The 19,550-nt window shown below is 35.0% G+C and overlaps 1 protein-coding gene and 1 long non-coding RNA gene across 2 annotated transcripts; both read right to left on the bottom strand.

Annotated features, from left to right (window-relative positions):
* Positions 1 to 14,257: 14,257 nt before the first annotated feature.
* On the bottom strand, positions 14,258 to 15,576 carry LOC113701104 (probable LRR receptor-like serine/threonine-protein kinase At1g53440). The gene is made up of 6 exons (XM_027221605.2): positions 15,446 to 15,576; positions 15,175 to 15,364; positions 14,922 to 15,056; positions 14,688 to 14,809; positions 14,357 to 14,587; positions 14,258 to 14,284 (listed from the first exon to the last, which is right to left on the bottom strand). The coding sequence occupies exons 1-6, from the start codon at positions 15,533 to 15,535 to the stop codon at positions 14,258 to 14,260; spliced, it is 795 nt and encodes a 264-aa protein (XP_027077406.2). The 5' UTR covers positions 15,536 to 15,576.
* Positions 15,577 to 15,749: 173 nt separating this feature from the next.
* LOC113701105 (uncharacterized) lies at positions 15,750 to 16,554 on the bottom strand. Its single transcript, XR_003450816.2, has 3 exons — positions 16,441 to 16,554; positions 16,305 to 16,357; positions 15,750 to 15,816 (listed from the first exon to the last, which is right to left on the bottom strand). It is a non-coding gene; the product is annotated as an uncharacterized lncRNA (long non-coding RNA).
* Positions 16,555 to 19,550: the final 2,996 nt, after the last annotated feature.

Raw genomic sequence — 19,550 nt, 5'->3', positions numbered from 1 at the left:
GGCATCATACATCAACTTTAGAGGGAATGCCGCATAGGGGATCCCGCGTTAGGAATAAGCCGCCTTGTGTCTCAGATATGTAATCCAATGAGACTTGCACGTTTATATTTTTTGTACCATCCAAAGGGGTAGTGCACAAGGTAAGGTAGGATTCGATCATTTCCGTGTGACTACATTGAGAATGACGGAACAGTTTTTACACATTAGAATATGAGCCTTTAATAATCACTTTTTGGCCATTTTATTAGAATTGGTAAAAATCCCTTGCGTAAAGGACATTAAGTTGAAGAAATTCACAAATTCCTCATTGTTGAGATGATAAGTATGTTAAGGCCAAATCTTGATAAATCACAATGAATTTTTTGAAACTACTAATGGGCAGACAATTCCATCGATTTTGATAAATCATCAATTTCATTCATTCCATTTTTACATCTAAGATGATTGAATCGATTTTTTCATAGATCATTCGATCCTTACAATTTTGCTCATTTTTTAATTTCATTTTCATTCAATTTCATTTTGGATAAATCATCAATTTCATTCTGTTCATTTGGCTAGTGATCCAGTCGATTTTTGAATAAACTGTCAATTCTATCCAATCCATTTGACCAATTTATTCATTTTTAGGACAATACAATCAATTTTGAATAAATCATCAATTCCATCCAATTCATTATTCATTTAGTCAATTATATTTTTTTTGAATAAATTCTCAATTTCATCCAATCCATTGGATCAGTTTTATTCACTTTCAGGATAATCCAGTCAATTTTTGAACTAACCATCAATTTCATTTGATTCATTTAACCTATTTATTCTCTTTTAAAGTTTCGATCTATGGTTCACTAAAGAAACTAGTCGAGACATTTCAATCCTTTCAAAAGTAAGTTTTACACACTAAATTGATTTTGATATCATTTTATGTGTCAATCAAAGCAATCAATCCATTCGGACTTTGTCCTCATTTTGTTAGGACAAATTGTCTTTTGTCACTCCAATTATCCAGTTTTTTCAAAATTGTCTTTTCATTGAATCTCAATAAGTCGATCGGATCCATCAGGTATTGTATGGTGCCTACCCCAGAGGATTGCATTTTTCATACTAGGCCAACCCTTGGCATAAAAGGGTTCCTCCATAGGACATGCATACCGATTTTGCAGTTTTGCTTACTAACTCTGGGTATTTTGCTTTTATTTTTTCCCCCTCCCCTGCATTTATAAAAGTTGTTTCAACAAGGTAAAAATATTTTTCCTATATCTGATAATATTTTTGGTCTGATAAATTTTGAAAATTACAAGTGTTACTTAATTCTTGAGCAGATCCTACAGTGTAAAAAAAAAATGATGATGAAAAAAATGAATGAAAAATCCATTTGAAAACGCTAGTGTAAAGTATCTCAAAAATCTTTTGATTCATTGTTTCTAATATATTGTGTCTCAAAAGATAGAAAGAGAAAGCGTGTATATATTTGAAAATGTATTCTTTAGAGATTTTTATTTGCTCACATGTATTATATTTGACAAAAAAAAATTCAAACATTTGAATAATAAAGTTTTTATTTAGACAATTATTGTTTTGTATATATTCATTCTTTATTTGCTCATTGAGAGATTTCATGATAGATTTTAAGGAATAAGGTTAAATTGAAATTTTTCGACCTCTTGTTCGAAATTCATGAGTGCATGTCAAATTCCCAAAATTCTTTGCATACACTAGATTTGTGGCCTAAACTATTCAATGAGGATAGTCGGAAATAAAAGGGGTCATTCAAATTTGATAGCTTGTCATAAAAGATCAACCCCAACACTTTTCATTTTCATTTTTTGTCCACTTTTATTGAACCTCCAAGATCAGTCGCATTGGCTGACTAGTTTCAAAGTGAGATAATTTTTTCTGTGAAAATGTCCGGTGTGTCTAACCAGATTCAATCCACATCTAAGTGAAAGCAAAAAAGCACATTACTTCTTATTTTGTTTTAAAAATTTGGAATGATACTTTAGGCTTTCGTCTCTCTATCTATACAGATTCTATCATTTATTTCCCCATTTGAGACTTCAAAAAATAGAGTTTTGTTTCAAATAAAAGCCTCAATGATCATGACCCTCCACAGAAAAATTTTCGAATGTCAAATGGAAATGGGTTTTTCCAACGGGTTATTCTTTACTTTGGTTGTCATGAGAAATAAGAATGATGCTTTGGCTATCGTTTCTACCATCTAAACACTCTTATCCTTTGCATCCTCATTTGAGCCTAAGTTGGTGGTTCGTTTCAAAAGCACTTATGATTGCACCCCCACACTGGGGAAGGAGATTTCAAAAAGAAAAATAGAAGAAGAAGGGTGAAAATGCTACAAGTTGGGGGAATTTGACTCTAACATTGATATTTGGTCTTCAATATAAAAAAGAAAGAGGGGCCATCTACACTCCAAATTAGGGAGTTTTCAATTTTATCATTGACATTGGGATATCAGTATTGGTAAAAAAAAAAATTTATTAAAAAAGAAAAGGAAAAGAGAGAAAAGAAAAATGTGAAAAAATGAAAAATGATGAAAGTGAAAAAAAAAGAAAAATGCGAAGACATCCAATGTTGAATTCCCTCTAGTGATTGATAAAAAAAAAAAAGAAAGTCAAAATGGGGTCCCGGATTTTAAATCCAAAACTGGGGCAAATTTTGGGAAGAAGTGCGATCTTAAGTGCATTGTCCTTGAAAATTTTATTTTTTTAGCTATCGTTGTCAAGCCACATTACAAGCTCATAAAGTCCATTGTTGACTTATTTTTCATGACAATTTGAAGTGAAAATATTGTCTCTAAGGAATCTACCAATCACTCATGATCATAAGGCCATAACCTGTTTTCATATGTTTAGCTATCGTTTCTACCCATATATTACAAGCCTATACAGCTTATATGTTGACTGAGTTTTCTCAAAAAATAAGAGTGATAAGTTATTTGCTTTCACCAAGATGTGATATTGAATGTGTTGGATACAATTTGGGCACAAAAAAAAAAAAGATAGATCCTGACATACCATTCCCCTGAGCCATCTCAAAATCCTGAATAATATCCATTTGATTAGTCCTAAAAGATGAGCTCATAAGAAAAGTGATCCTTTTCCCTCAACACCAATCCCAAAACAAGGAAGAGATCTTTTTCAATTTGGTCTTATTTTGAGGGATTTATCATGGAATCTTCTACATGAGTTTGGATATGATATTTAAATTCTTCATTTGAAAAATGTAGTTTCTATTCACATTGTATGTGATTATTTTGCAACTAAAATAAGCCCAAATCGGGGCAAATTTTTTTGTAATATCTGTGAGATTTCACCAAATAAGTTCAAATTGAGGCAAAATTTTATAATACATTTGTAGGGTATGTCCAAGATCAAGTATATATTTTTTAAAATATTGATAAGTCAATACATTGCATGAATCTTAATTGTTACATCATTGCTCAAAAAAAAAACAAAAAAAAATTGAAAAATTCAAGTGCTTTGAAAAATCCCCCTTGTGCAGGTGTTTATGGTTGAGATTGAGGAAGAAAGTGCAATTCAAAACTTGCAAATTTGGAGATTAATCACGAATAAAAATGGAGCAATGATGCTACATTACAAAGTGGAGGATCGGCTATTTGCTCAAAAGGAGTACATACTTCAGCAGCCAACTTGAAAAAAAAAAGAGAAAAGAAAAAGGGGGAATGAAAAGAGAGAAAAAAAAAAAGAGAAAACGAGGGGGGAATAAAATAAAAGAGAAAAGAAAAGAAAGGGAAAATGAAAAAAAAAGAGAAAAGAAAAAGGGGGGAATAAAGAAAAAGAAAAAAAAAGAAAAAGAAAAGAGAAAAGAAAAGAAAGGGGGAATGAAAAAAAAGAAGAAGAAGAGAATAATAAAAAAGGGAGGAAAAAATGGAAAAACGAAAAAAGAGAGAATAATAAAAAAAAGGGGGGGATTGAAAAAAAAAAAAAGAGAGTTTTTCCTTCGATTTTGCAAATTTTGCAATTGAACTCTGGGAGCATTTCATTGGAGATTACATTTCTAAGTTGGGGCAACACCTTGTTCTCTTATGCTGAAATGGAAGTGGTAATACATGCCAAAACCGAGATCCCGTCCTTGCACATTTTAACAAAGGCTCAGGCAGAAGAAATCAAATGGATTAAGGAGCACAATGAGTTGCTGTCTCTGATTGATGAATAAGAGGTTGAATGTTTGTCATGGACAATGCTATCAACAAAGGATGGTTCGTTAGTTATGACAAGAAAGACAAATCTCGCTTATTTGAAGTGAGGGATAAAGTTTTCAAGTAAATTCTTCCGATTCAATAGGAGGTTAAAGGGAAGTTTGCTCCGACTTGGCAAGGGCCATTTATTGTTCAAAGAGTGCTATCCGGAGGAACGTCCATTCTTACAGAACTGGATGGGCAGGTCTTTCCTCTGCCAATCAATTCAGACATGTGTAATAAATTCTTTATCTGATTATGTGATTTTTCTTTTTGAAATACCATATATGGCGGATCAAAGGCGAGCCTTCTTCTTTTCTCTTTGAACATCTTATCCCTAGTTTTCTCCTTTGAACCTCCAAAATAATTTAATCATTCATTTGATAGCCCTCCTAAAGATTGCAAACCCCATACTGGGGTAAATTTTTATCTCCTATTTGTCATGAAAAAAAGAAAAAAAGAAGTCAAAAGCCAAACTGGGGCAATTTTTTCGGTTTTAATACCCTTATACTGGGGCAAATATTGATAGAATGCGGTCTTAGGGTTTTTGAAACCTCTTTGAAGATTTTGCTTTGAAGCTTTAACACTTTTTCTACACCCCACATGACCCCATCATAAAAATTATAAAGTCTCGACCTCCGCTTTAGTGGTATTTCTAATAAAAATCACTTAATCAAATGGCAATTGATGTCAATACACCTTCACCATTTTTACATGGGAAGGGTTGTCGCGCTGATGCCATCCTTTCTTTAAATACATTTCTGAGTTGATAAAGGTCGTTAACAAGATTTGTTCATTAGGTGAAAACCTGAAAGGATGTCTTCAAAAGAATGAAAAAAAAAAAGAAAAAAGGGATTGAAAAAAAAAAGAAGGATGAAAAAGAAAAAAGAGAAGAAAATGAAAACAAAATAAAATAAAAAGGTGTGACCTTTGTGAAAATCCGAAAGGTTAAGGTCATCAAGGTGAGATTTTGGAGCACAAGAGAATCATGGACGAAAAGCGGGTTGCTGACACTTGAGATACTGGCCATTCATTCAAATCTGGTCATTAGAAAAGTTGATTTGTGGTACAAAGTGAGGTATGGCTGACTGATGCTGGAAAATTGAGAAGATTCAAAACAAGTTGCAGCACAACTCTTGAGGAGCAATTTTGACATCGAAAGATCATGCTTGCATGGTTCTCAGGGCCAAAAGGAGCACAAGGAATCACATGGTATTGGTATCATATGATCACTCTTTTTGCTTTTTCAAAAGCATGAAAAATGTGGTCTTCGTTAAACATGATTTACACTGGGGCAAATATCAAAAGGAGTGAGCTCCAATTTTGGTAATACATTCTAAATCGGCTTTGTGAAAAAAAAAAAGAGTTTTTTAAAAGTCGAGAAGATAGTGACATATGTATGTACCTCTCAAATCTCTTGAAGGGAGAGTTGTTATTGGTATTCTTCAAGTTTTAAAATTCGTCACTTTTGATTTTTTTCAAAAAAAAAAAAAAAAGTGTGTTTCTTTCATTCCTTCTAATGTTTGAAAAAGAAAAAAAAAAGAGAAAAAAAGATTGCAAATCCACCAACTTGAGCAACATGCATTTTAATCTTTCAGTTTGATAGTATTGGACTTGCGTTTTCATTTCTTTCAGTATTTCATTGAACCCGGGTCTATCCCACCAATCTGTTATTTAAAAAAAAAATTGAAAAAAATAAAAATAAATTCAATTAAAAAAAATAAATTCAATTAAAAAAAATAAATTCAATTAAAAAAAATATATCAAAAAAGTCAGAAGATCAAATTTAATTTCCTGTTGGTGAGTCTCAGCGTCCACCGCGCACCCTTCTACCCCCCATTCTTGAAAAATTTAATTTTCTGTTGGAGCGTAATCGCGTCCCTCCGCGCATCAAATTAATTTCCTGTTGGTGAGTCTCAGCATCCACCGCGCACCCTTCTACCTCCCCTTCTTGACAATTTAAATTCCTGTTGGTGAGTCTCAGCGTCCACCGCGCACCCTTCTATCTCCCCTTCTTGACAAATTTAATTTTCTGTTGGAGCGTAATCGCGTCCCTCCGCGTATCAATTTAATTTTTCTGTTGGAGCGTAGTCGCGTCCCTCCGCGCATCAATTTAATTTCCTGTTGGTGAGTCTCAGCGTCCACCGCGCACCCTTCTACCTCCCATTCTTGACAAATTTAATTTTCTGTTGGAGCGTAATCGCGTCCCTCCGCGCATCAATTTAATTTCCTGTTGGTGAGTCTCAGCGTCCACCGCGCACCTTCTACCTCCCCTTCTTGACAATTTAAATTCCTGTTGGTGAGTCTCAGCGTCCACCGCGCACCCTTCTATCCCCCTTCTTGACAAATTTAATTTTCTGTTGGAGTGTAATCGCGTCCCTCCGCGTATCAATTTAATTTTTCTGTTGGAGCGTAATCGCGTCCCTCCGCGCATCAATTTAATTTCCTGTTGGTGAGTCTCAGCGTCCACCGCGCACCCTTCTACCTCCCATTCTTGACAAATTTAATTTTCTGTTGGAGCGTAATCGCGTCCCTCCGCGCATCAAATTTAATTTCCTGTTGGTGAGTCTCAGCGTCCACCGCACACCCTTCTACCTCCCCTTCTTGACAATTTAAATTCCTGTTGGTGAGTCTCAGCGTCCACCGCGCACCCTTCTATCCCCCTTCTTGACAAATTTAATTTCCTGTTGGTGAATCTCAGCGTCCACCGCGCACCCTTCTATCCCCCTTCTTGACAAATTTAATTTCCTGTTGGTGAATCTCAGCGTCCACCGCGCACCCTTCTACCTCCCCTTCTTGACAATTTAAATTCATGTTGGTGAGTTTCAGCGTCCACCGCGCACCCTTCTATCTCCCCTTCTTGACAATTTAATTTCCTGTTGGAGCATAATCGCGTCCCTCCGCGCATCTTTTTCTAAAAGACAAATTTAATTTTCTGTTGAAGCGTAACCGCGTCCCTCCGCGCATCTTTTTCTAGTTATGACAAGTTACTTTTCTTGACTGTTTTGACTAATAATTGTGCTTTCTCATTCATTTTGTGTTTCATGTTTAGAAGTTCTGAGAGTTCAGACTTTTTCGACTTTGCAAAGACCACAGTTGGTCAATGCACTTGTTTCAGTGTTGTTCACTTGCATTGGAACTACGTTTGACCTGATTCCCATAGTGGGATACGTAGGCAACTCTACATGGGTTCGGTCACATTTGCTGCAATGTTATTGCATCATTTTGTCCAATAATTTTAGCCAAGTGTTGGTTTGTTTATTTTATCTCAGGTACAGCTAGAAGAGACAGGTAAGCAATTTGGTGTCTACGTCTTTGTCTTGAGTTTCTTTGAAACTCTAGACAAAGAGGGGCAAGCTGTAGACACCAAATTTTTGTCAAATTTTGTGTTTTCTCGAATATTTTCTATTTGATGAGCAATTTATTTTCTTGCAACTTTTAAGTATATTTTTGTCTCATTTTTATAGATTTATCTAAAAAAAAAAAGAGAGAGAGAGAGAGAAGCCATGATTTAAAAAAAAAGAAAAAAAAAACCAATCAAAACTCATTTGACAAAAATCCCTTGGTTCCCTCCTTATTCTCGGGGGACTGACAAAAAAGGAACGGCACTTTTGGGGGCTCAAAAAAAAGAAAAAAAAGACTCCCTCTGTCGGCTCTCTCCCACGGGAAACAGGAAGAAAAAAAAACACAGAAGAAAAAAAGGGAGGCTCTCGGCTCTCTCTCTGGTCTCAACCGAAAAGAAGAAAAGCCAAAAAAAAAAAAAAAAGAGAAGAACAAAACTCCACTTTTGGGCTCAAGGAAAAGCTCTCGGTCCTCTCTTTTTCCTCCAAGACAAAACTAGCAGAAAAAGACTCCCTCTCAGTTTTCTCCAAAGGCATCAGACGAGGAAAAGAAGGGAGTTCTCCAAATTTGCTACACAAGTCCTCAGTCTCCACTGGCTTTTTCTCTTGGCATCGAAAAAAAGAAAAAGAAAAGACAGGAGAAGAAGAAAAAGGCAGCAACAGAACAATTGGAGCTGGGAATTGCATCAAAACTTCAGCCAAGAGAATACAAATTCCATTGAGGTATTTCCTTTTCCTTTTTTTTTCCATGCTTTTCTATTTTTTTAATTAATTAGATTGAATGTATGTGTGTTTGCTTTGTTTGTTGTTTCATTTTGCTGGTTTTATGGGTTGTTGGGTTGCTGAATTTTTGGATGTCATGAACAAAACTAGGAAAAGAAGAATGATTTTGTATATGCATGTCAAGTGCTTGTGAAAATGCCAAAATGGAAAAAAGAATTTTAGGGGGCTGTTTTGCTTTATTCTAGCCTTTTTATGTTGTTTTCTTGTCAAATTAAAATCATAGTTGTAATGTAGAAGCTATAAGGAGGGTTTTGGCATAATTTTTATGATTTTTGGTGGAGGTTTAAAGGTTTTAAAAAAAATAAAAGCTGGGCTGTTTTTTAGCATTTTGGCCACTTTCGGGTCGTTTTTTGTAAAAAGTAACTTCAAAAATGGGATCTACGCGAAAAATGAAGTGGAGAGGTGTATTTTGAGAAATTTTGGTGACCGGAGAGGTCCTCCTCAGTTGGCCGAGGAAGAAGGAAGAAGAAACGATTGGGCAAGGAAGAAAAAAAGGAAAGAAAAGAAAGGAAAAGAAGAAGAAAATGGATTGGGCTAAGTTTTGTGGGTTTGTGGTTATTTTTGGTTGGGTTTTGAAAATGGATTTTGGTTTATTTCTTTTGGGTATCGGTTGGGCTTAAGGGATTAAAAGGCAGGCTGGCCTGTGTCTTTGGCTTGGACTTTCGGCTGGGCTTAGGGAGTGTTCGGCCCAAATAAATAAAATGATGGCCCAGTGGCCTGTTTTCTTAAGAAGATCAGAAACCGATTTTTGCACTTTAGCTTCTGATCTTTGGAGTAATTTTACTACGGCCTAGAACATTTTAAATTCCTTTCATCTATGTCCTTAAATTAATTGCACTTTGGTCCCTGAATTTTATCTTTTATTACTTTTGACCTCTGAACTTTGGAAAAATATAATATTTGTCCCCAAAAGTTTTTTTAATTTTTGCAATTCAGTCCCTAGTGAATTTTGACTCTTTTTGTTGTGATTGTTTCTTTTCTCTAATAGCTAATTATGTTACTTTGAGTATATTTAACTTGCAAATTTTAGATGTTCTTAAATTTCTTTGCGTTTGATATGTTAATGTGAATTTAGTATTTTAACATTATTATTATTTTCAATTAAAGTGGTGCCATGATTCTTTTGTTCACTGTGAGTATAAATAGGACAATTTGACTCCATTTAGTCACCACTTCAAACGGGATGTACCCCTATTTTTATTATTCCAATGTCAATTACGTGCTCTTATGTGTTCCTATGTGTTCCTATGTGTTTATATATCTTTATATGCTTTATTTATTTGATTTAAATATTCATTCAAAATTTTCTTATATATGTTTTAGTTAATTTTTATAATGATTCGAGAGGCATTTAAATACCTCAAAATGTAATAGATAGGATAATTAGTTTTGTTTCATTATATTTTTCCTTCTAGATTGTAGTTAGGCGCTCCCCGATGTAATAGATAGGTTGCGTGTTTATGTGGCTTATGTGCTATGTGTTTTATCCGCTTTTCTTAGGATTTTGGCATCTAGATATTATGTTTACGTGTTATGTGCTACGTGCTCTTATGTGTTTATTTGTTTTAATTTATGTTTTATTTGTTTCGCTATGAATTGTTAATGCATGACGTCACCACACTAGTCCAACGCTAGTTGTGGCTTCTCCCTCCGTTTACTTGCTAGTCCAACGCTAGTAAGGACTTTTAGAAACGGGTTAGTCCAATGCTAGACCCTTGAATCATTCTTGCGTTAGACTCATTTTTGTGTGATATTCATTACATTTTCACGCATATTTTCATTTTTAGGATCTTTTCCCATTTGCATGATATTTCCTATTATATTATCCCCTATCCTCTATATTGTTAATCATGTCATTTAGAATTGCATTTCATTTAGGACATTGTATAATAAGTTAGCTCATTTGCTTGTGCATATTATGAGAATTATTTTTCAAACATGGGAAATGGGTGAATATAAATTTTTAGTTTAAATATCCCATTAATTCCTGTATAAGAAAATTATTGTCGCGAGTTTTTGCTTCCCGTACCCTTTATGTTGCATTCCCTTTTTCTTTGATCACTTATATCTATGTATATAATTTAATTTAATTTCTTTCCTTTTAATTTCATCATTTGCATACTCGTGACACATTCAAGGAATTATTTTGATCTTCGCAATCAATGCGATTGGTTCAATTAAACCCTTGAATGAACATTTTGTCCCTTGCAATATTTTTATTTTTAGATTTGCATCCATATAGGAAACATCCAAATGTGAAAAGATTAAGGATTAGATTAGAAAATTTTTGACTAAATCTCGCAACTAGCTTAATCTAGGTTGAAAGGGTGCCTTAGGTTTGAATTAATCGAACCTTTGCCTTCCCTTTCTTCAACCGTGATTCCCGAATCCATTTTCTCTTGTTTTTCAAAGATCTGGAGTTGTCGAAAAGGGTTTTATTTTATTTAAACACACTTTTTGGGTGACTTGGTACACCCAAACTCGATACCAAGTGGCGTCTCCTAATTTTTCTTCAAAACCTTTTTAGACTAAATTTTTGGACCCAAATTGTCGCATTTTTTAAAGTCCCATTCTAGGTCCCCCTGTCATTTATTTTTAAATAAGATCACATCTTTTATAAACATCCCTTTATTTATTTTTCCATTGCCAAAAATGGGGCGCGACATTACCGTTTACCGATTTATTTGATTACTTGTGCATGTTGTAAGCTCTAAATTGAACTGGGCTTTGCCCTTGGTTACTAACCTACTCGAGTCAGGACTGGACTCGGTCGGGTAGGTTGGAACCCTGGGCCACCATTTCGGTATACTCGAGTACTACCATTAGAGGGATAAGGTGATGGCCAGACAAATCGAGGGGATTCTGAAGTTATAAGGTGCAGTTGACCGAAATGGTTCCACTGGAACACCTTATCCTTCAATGTGTGTTTATTTTACATAATGATAACTGTTTCATGCTAATGTGCCAACGTGCGACCCTGAGCTATACCTGTGATATGCTTAAATTACTCGTACAATGATAACTGTATCATGCTAATGTGCAAAGGTGCAATCTTGAACCATGCTTATGTTATGCTCAAAGTACTCGTACAATGATGACTATCTCATGTTAAGGTGCCCAATATGCAACCTTGAACCATGTATGTGGTATGCTCAAATTAATTGATTTATTAGAACTGCTAGAGTGTCTTGGAACCTCACTGGGCTGTGTAGCTCATTCCACGTTTTTGTTTTCCTTAACAAGATTCAAGACCAAGGGTACTCGTGAATAGTACTAGATTGTTTTCTTTTGAAAACTTTAAATTGTACTACAGCAGATGGCTGTAGTAAATATTCTTTTGAGTTGTATTAAGCTTGAGAGCTGACTATTGTAAGTATGAAGTGTTTTGGAGTACTTTAAATTTATATATTGAAGTTATTTGAAGTATTTCTAGTTTTGAATTATGGATTGTACCGAATCCTGGCGAAAGTTGGGCAGGCGTCCCGCTGATACCTTTGGGTTCGCCCTTGGGAGAAGTGGGGGCGTCACACTATTTCAGTGACAAATCGTCACAATGCGAACCTAAATTGAAAAATATAAGGTGTCATGGTAAAATTAATTAGATTAATTACCACATACGGGGTTCAATTGTAAAAGTTACGCTGTCAAAGTAGAATTAATAAAATTTATTTATAACATATGGGTCATATTGAAAAAATTAGAGTGACATAGTAGAAGTAGTGAAAGTGAATTAGGAACAAACACTTTGGACAGTAACGAGTAGTTATTGTTACTACTTTTGAACCGGCAACTATGTTGTGATGACATTTTGAGTTGTCATTATAGGACCTATTTCAGTGACAACCTATTTTCCAGTTGTCACAATGGTGCTCTCCCGCCACACTGGCTAGCTGTGCGTCATCCATATTATGTCGACTTATCTCGTGTTGTCACTGTTGACAAGTGTACCCCCGTGCAACTATGACGACATCAAAAGTCGTCATTGAATTTTCTCAATTATGACAAGTTTCTCTGTTGTCACTGAGAATGTTGTTACAAAAGGCCAAATTTCCCGTAGAGGTTCCAAATTGGGGGAAGGATGAGTTGAATGATATGGGAGATGGAATAAAAGTAAGCGCTTCTGAGGTCAAGAACTCCTACCTACACTTTAAGCTAAAATAAGGTGTCTTCAACAAAATTGTATTTTGGCAGAGGCTAGTAGGAGGAAAGTACCATATACCAAGTTATGCACTCTCTGGATAGCATGTGAGAAAAGGCTTACCAACAAAATTCAAATCCATCTAATTTCAGGGACGTCGCTCCTATGCTGAAACCCCCTCCAAGCGGCAAAATGTCCAGCTTTCAATTCTTTTCGTTAGCCATCTATACCAACTTAACATAATGCCACATATCCTATATCTCTAAGATGAACGAAAGAAAATTTGGTCTTTGTTTTTTATAGTTAAAAAAGGAAGAACTAAAAAAAGAAGAAGAAGAAGAAGACGTTTAGCGCATGAGATAATGTAGCTTAACATTTGTTCCCATCTAAATGAAGTGTTGAAATGCTGAAATTTATGCAACTTGCTCAGTAGCTGTGTGAAGTCTTATGCGAAGGAGGCTAGTTTCTGGTAATCATGTTCTTTAATCACCATAACTACTTGAAAAAACTGCAAATTACTTCCAATAGACATGAATTTGCATTAATATTGGCTATACTTGAGATAGCATACAATAATTTGCATCATTTCCACGCATAGATGAGCCAATATCTTTTATGAAGGCTTGTTTAGCAGCTTAAATACTATAACCTGCTAACTGCAGAGACACTTCAATGCAATAATGCATGATGAATGCTGTCATTCACAAAAATTAGGATTATCAATGCTCAAGGGAAGACTACCATGGTAGTGATTCCTGGTTAATTTCCAGCCTTGGCATGTTAATCGTCCGAGTTGCTGGAGTCGTCAATTTCTTTGCTTGTTGAAGGACAAATGATTATATCTGAAGCACCTTCTTGGGATGTACTCCCAGCTGATTGAGTAGAATGAGAGAAAGCAAAATCGGGGTTGGCCATTGAAGAATCATCCCCCAAAGAAGTGTTTCCAGTAGAGGAAGTCTTTGTTTTCCATTTTGCTTCTACATCTTTTACAATTCCTTCAAGAACTTTCACAACTTTAGACATTGATGGCCTAAGCTTGGGAGTTGGGTTCACGCACTCCATTGCTAAATCCAACACTTTTAGCGCTTCGTTGTGGGTGTAATCAGATCCTAGGCTTGGATCAACAAGAGCTATAAGATTTCCTTGGTGTTGGTAATCATAAGCCTGAAAAGTGTAGACAAGCCCAAGCAATAGCTATCAATACAAGGTGGAAAAAAATCAATTTAATTGTATGTGTCTATGTTGATTTGTATTTTGCAGCTGCCTTACTATATCCAGAAGGTAAATATTCTGATCCTTTGCCCTAAAAGTTGAAATTTGCTTCCCGCTAACAATTTCTAGTGTGACAAGGCCAAAGCTGTAGACATCTGCTTTCGTTGACAAGAAGCCTTGTAAATACTCAGGTGACATGTACCCCCTGCAGATGTCTTTCATGTTAAGAGGCAATCATCACAAGAATTTAAAAATGCAGAAATAATTTCTTATCTCAGATTGTACTGGAGAACTTGTTGGATTACTTTGTTCCTGCTATGCGTGTAATAGCATGAGGATTCTCCTCTTTGCCGTGCTTTGTTCCTGCTATGCGTGTAATCGCATGAGGATTCTCCTCTTTGCTGTGCTTGGCAAATCCAAAATCTGTTATCTTGGCAGTAAAATCCTTGTCAAGAAGTATGTTTGTCGGTTTTATGTCTCTGTGAACAATTCGAAGTCTAGATTCTTCATGGATATAAGCCAACCCCTTCGCAACATCACGGCAAATTTTAACTCTTATCAGCCAATTTAGTCTAGATTTGACTTCTGCGGAACCTGCAGATGCCAGCGAGTTAAGAGACTTCATATGCTGCAATTTTACAGAGATTTTAAACGTGTTGCATGTACAAAGAAAATGTCTTGTTTACCAAATAATGCCTGCTCAAGAGAATTATTTTCCATGTACTCATAGACAATTAGAAGTTCGCTTTGTTCAGCACAACATCCCAATAGCCTTATGAGATTTGGGTGTTGCAAAGCATAACTAGTACCAATTTCATTTATAAATTCCTTGGCTCCTTGTTTGGACTTTGCTGAAAGCTTTTTTACAGCTACTATAGTCCCATTTCGTAGCACACCCTGAATAAACAGACCACCGGGAAAAAAACCGAGACATTATATCAATGATAAAGTGATTGAAAGCTGACTATTTAAGATCATTTTGATGCATATACCGTACCTTGTAGACATCCCCGAAACCTCCTTGGCCTATCTTGTTCTTAGGATCAAAACTATTAGTACCTGCTTTTATTTGTTGGAAGTTCAAAACCCCTCCAGGGAATAGCTCGATACCTTTTTGTTCTGTCTCAAGCATAACAATAGAAAGGAAATAGCTTTTGAGCCAAATGATGTGCTCATAGAATTATAGTTTATTCTACTAAATTTCAGCTTTGTGCCACAATGATAAACCTACCGACATTCTTATTATTTTTTCCACCAAGCCAGCCGAACTTCCAGAAGAGAGCTAAGATTAATATAACAGCAAGTATTGAAGATACAACAATTCCAACGATGATTGCAGAAGAAAGTTTCAGATGCCTTTTAGGAACTATTCCAGTAAAAAATACCAAAAGATCAGTCAGAAAAGCAAGACATTGCACATCCTGGAAAGCAAAAGACGAAGAAAAAAAAAGTGTACGATATACAAAGAAGAAAATAACAAATACCGGGAGATATGGAAATAGCTGATATTAGGGGACCACGGTAACGTGCGAAAGGTGAACCTTTTCCGGACCAATACAAGTGAATCTCCAATCGGTTGTCACGAACATGAACGTCATTATATTCCAGGGTTGCGTTCAAATTCACACCCCCTGCAACAGCTTCGATATTGAAATTTTTCTCTTTTTTCTTGCCCTGTAGTACAATTAATCTTGGTTAGTAAAATCTCTGGTTTGTAAACTTTCAGTTCTTTTGTACTTTGAATAGACTATTTACCTGGATTTCTACATCAAAAACTCTACTTCTCTTGATCCTAGGATTTTTAGGCGTATCCAAGCCTATTTCAGCAAAGTGAAGTCTCACCATGTAATGGTTGTTCTTTAAACAAAATGCATAATACTTCAATGAAATTGAAGATACGCGCGCATCCTTGTATAAAGGCGCATCAACTAGGGAAATATTGCACGGCTTGTTTAGTGTGTACTTCTGGTCTTTTGCAAACTCAACGATTCCGATACTACTGAATCCCCAGGCTCCATTACTGCTCAGATAGAACCTTGATTCTCCATGTGGATCAAGATCAGCTTCATAGTTGCTTCCATTTATTGTTGTTGCATTTCCTCCACAGTTGATGTACAAATGTTCATCTGTAGAAATATCATGGTTATTACTGACATTTTAATGATCAATTAAAATCCCATGTGCACTCAGCAAGCTCAAGTAGTGTTGTAAACCATTAGAGACATTATGTCTGTTTGTTTATGATCAATTAAGTTCATGTTTGATGTCATACCATCCTAGACCAAACACTTGTAAGTTTAGCTTAAACATTTAATCAACTCATTGCAGTCATGAATGAACATTTATGCATGCAAGAAGAGGTTAAGAAATGCTAAACTGTCAATGTGTAGGAAAGATCAATGCATTCTTTAAATTGACAGTTTCATTAGTTGCATTCCTTAGTTTCTTGCCGAGGACACCACTAGAAGTATTAATAGTGCTTTGACAAAAGGCCAACAGGGTGGGAATTTGCTTTGTTAATACCACATTTTTGCTTGTAATTTAAATGCTACCATCAAAATAGGTCAAGAAAGTGTTTATTGTGCTTTCGGAAAAAAAAAATTGATGAACTTACATCTCTTTGAGCTATTGCCACAAGAATAATTAGTTTCAAGCCAATTCATACCCCTGTATAGGAAGACACAAGAAAGGTTATCTACGTCAAATTTTCTTGAGCAAAAAAGAAATGAAATGAGAAGGCAACAACTTACTCAGTGTTTACTTTAGAACAGCAAGCAAAAAAGTTCCTGGAAAAAAAATGAAATCTACTGAAAACTAACACAAAGTAGAGTGAGCAAAGAATGTTACATAAACATGTACGTGAGTGTTGATAAGTGTACGAGAAAATTCAAATGGATTAGTTTATCTCACTTTCTTGGAGAAAAGGCATCTTCAGGTATTGTCACGTTTGTGAAAGAATTTTCGGAAACATCCCTGCAAATGTTTGATGATCACTACTAGAGTACATTAAAGATTGCTATATTAACTTGAAACCTACAAAGAGGTGAAACAAATCTGCATGTTTAGAAACTTCATTCCAAGCAAAAGAATATATGGAATCTGACAGAAGATACAAATGTAGAGAATTTCACCAGTCATGATGCTCCTCCAATGATCCGTTTTCCCTGACTTAAAAAATTTGTGAAAAGAAAATAAGCATGAAATTTTTTTTCTTTTTTCAAGATACTTGGTGCTTTATTAGTTTCGCTCGATTTTGCAATTCTTCAGCACTATTGAAGAAAATGAATATATTCCACTACATTCAAGAGCTGTTATAACTTTTTGATAAAATCATGTGTCAGGAAAGTAAAGGCTTAAGGTCCTCATGCGCTTCTATGATTCAATAAAAAGTATTTGGCTACCATCTGAGAAGGATGGTATATACCTTTACCATGACTATTGGAACAAAAAGAATAAACAAACTTTTGTTTAACATTCTGTTTAAGATAAAGTGGCCTCTTTCATGTCTAGTGCCGAGAAGAATTTGACTTCAGGAAACAAGTACATACACATGTGTACTCTTCAATTCTGTCAGCCACACAGGGAGAGACCCATTCAGGTTATTTCTTCTAAGAAATCTGTCAAACACCATCAAGAAATGCATTTATTAGAGCCAGTTTGATACCATAACAACCACAATGTATACTACTACTCATTTCTCACTGGCTTAGTTGCACTTGAGAAAGTATAACCAGTAATTACGAATCAACTAAGAAATCCAAATGTATGCCATACTATGCTATGGTAATCATTGAAACACTATCGTGCTTAAAAGGTTCTGCAAATTGAAGTGGCCAGGAAATTGATATGAATTAATGGCTTGATAACATGGTCGAATTAGAAAGTTATGCAGATTGTTACTTTGCTGCTGTTAAGTGATGTAGTTAAGCTTTTTGATTGTTTATTTATATAAATCAAAACTTAGGTAACACTCACCAAAGACACACACACACATATATATATATATGTACACTTCAAATGATAAGGCCTCAAAACCATGATCTCAATCACCTTCCTACTTCCAGACCCTTTGCTCAAAACTCCGTACGCACTTTCGGCTTAGATTTTCAAGAATCAACTACCATTGACTTTTCTTCTAGAAAACCAACTTGTCTTATACAAGTTCATTAACAAAAAGAATTAAAAATCTCTCCTTGATACGTAGGTCAAGAAGTTCAAATCTCGTATTATGCAATTAAAAAAAATTTAACGGCGTGCCAGACCACTCTTTTGGTCTAAATGGTCCTGCTTTTTCTTTAACTCTTTATACAACCCAATTAAATTCCTTCTCTCCTATAGAGTAGGATAGTATAGATCTTATTGAATGTTAATAAATAAATAAGCAATCGATTTCATTTGCAATAATCCTAGAAATTGTCATCATTATGATCATTATTGTTGGGACCAAAATTATTCTAACAAACCTTGAAATAGGACATCGGAGCCCCAGCCCTGAGAAAGATTTTGGCTCAGAAAAGGTTCCAAGCTCACAAGTATAAATGGCCCATTAACATCCATCTCAACACATCATCAAAGAGGAGGTTAGTTTTGTTTTGCATTTAATCAAGTACTGATTCAAGCATCGAGTTTTTACAAGGAACAAATCTCTATCATTTTTTACAGGTCATATTCAAGCAAAACGAATTGGCTAACTTTTGCCGTTAATAGTTGGGCCAGTTTTGGCATCAACAATTGTCCATATATTTTACTCGATGTTGGATTAAATATTAAGCATCAAATTCATTGAGGTCCTATGGCCACTTGGGCCTTCAAAGCATCAAATTAATATTTATTAATTTTCAAATAATTAATTTAACAATCAATAGTTGTTGTACTTGTTAATTCTAAGAAGATGCCACTGATTAAAAGAGTGCTCATTTATGAAGAAACCCCTACTAATTAAGAGGTGCATATTCATTGAAGGTACTTATGTTAAAGATATGCTAATTCATTAAAATTATAAATATGAGACATCAGACATGGGTTAACTACTTTTCATTTTTCTCTTTTTTAAGATCACAACTAAAATTATTCAAAATTGTTTTTGGAAGAATTTTTTTATATTGCAATAGGAAAATTGTATTGCGGCTTTTTAAGTCCTGGAGGAAATTGTCATATACCGTGTAGCGACATAATTCTACCATCATCAGCATGTAACTAAATCCTACACAGAAACAGCACTATAGGAATTAAAACCGAAGAAAACGAATTCACAATAGTTTGCTTACTTTTGATTCTATTAATTGGCAAAACGATATAGATAGGTAATTTGAAAAGATAAGCAGAGCAGAAGAAGTAAAACGTAGGTAGATTGATAGTAAATTTTGAAAACGCGTAACCTAGAGAGGCTTGCACCATGGATAGATGCTGGTAAGCGTAATGTTATGACAAATTTACATATATATGAGTGCCAGACAGTAGAAAGTAAGAAAACTTAACCAACAAATTAAGAGCTTTTTCCCCTTATGGTTGAAATTGAGACTAGTTGATCCAATGAATAATTCATGCTAGGAAAAGAAATAATTCAGTTCTTAATATTAAAGAAGCATAATGAAGTCATTAAGCTTGAACAGATAAAGATATGCTAGAAAGCCCTAATAAACACATGCTACAATAACTATGTTAAAAAAAAATGTATATATGTGTTGAATGAAAGATATGCGGAGATTGCAATTAACGAGGGAGTGAAATAGGAAGAATATGGGCTTCTTGGTATATAAAAAATAGATAAATTAATAAAGAACTTAGAGAAAAAGATCCATACATGTGCTGTATGATTGGCAAATCCACATCCGGTGGAATTCCTCCAACCAAACTGTTG

The sequence above is a fragment of the Coffea arabica genome, chromosome 7e, assembly GCF_036785885.1.
Source record: "Coffea arabica cultivar ET-39 chromosome 7e, Coffea Arabica ET-39 HiFi, whole genome shotgun sequence".
NCBI lineage: Eukaryota > Viridiplantae > Streptophyta > Magnoliopsida > Gentianales > Rubiaceae > Coffea > Coffea arabica.
This window is presented reverse-complemented; position numbering and strand designations above follow the sequence as displayed.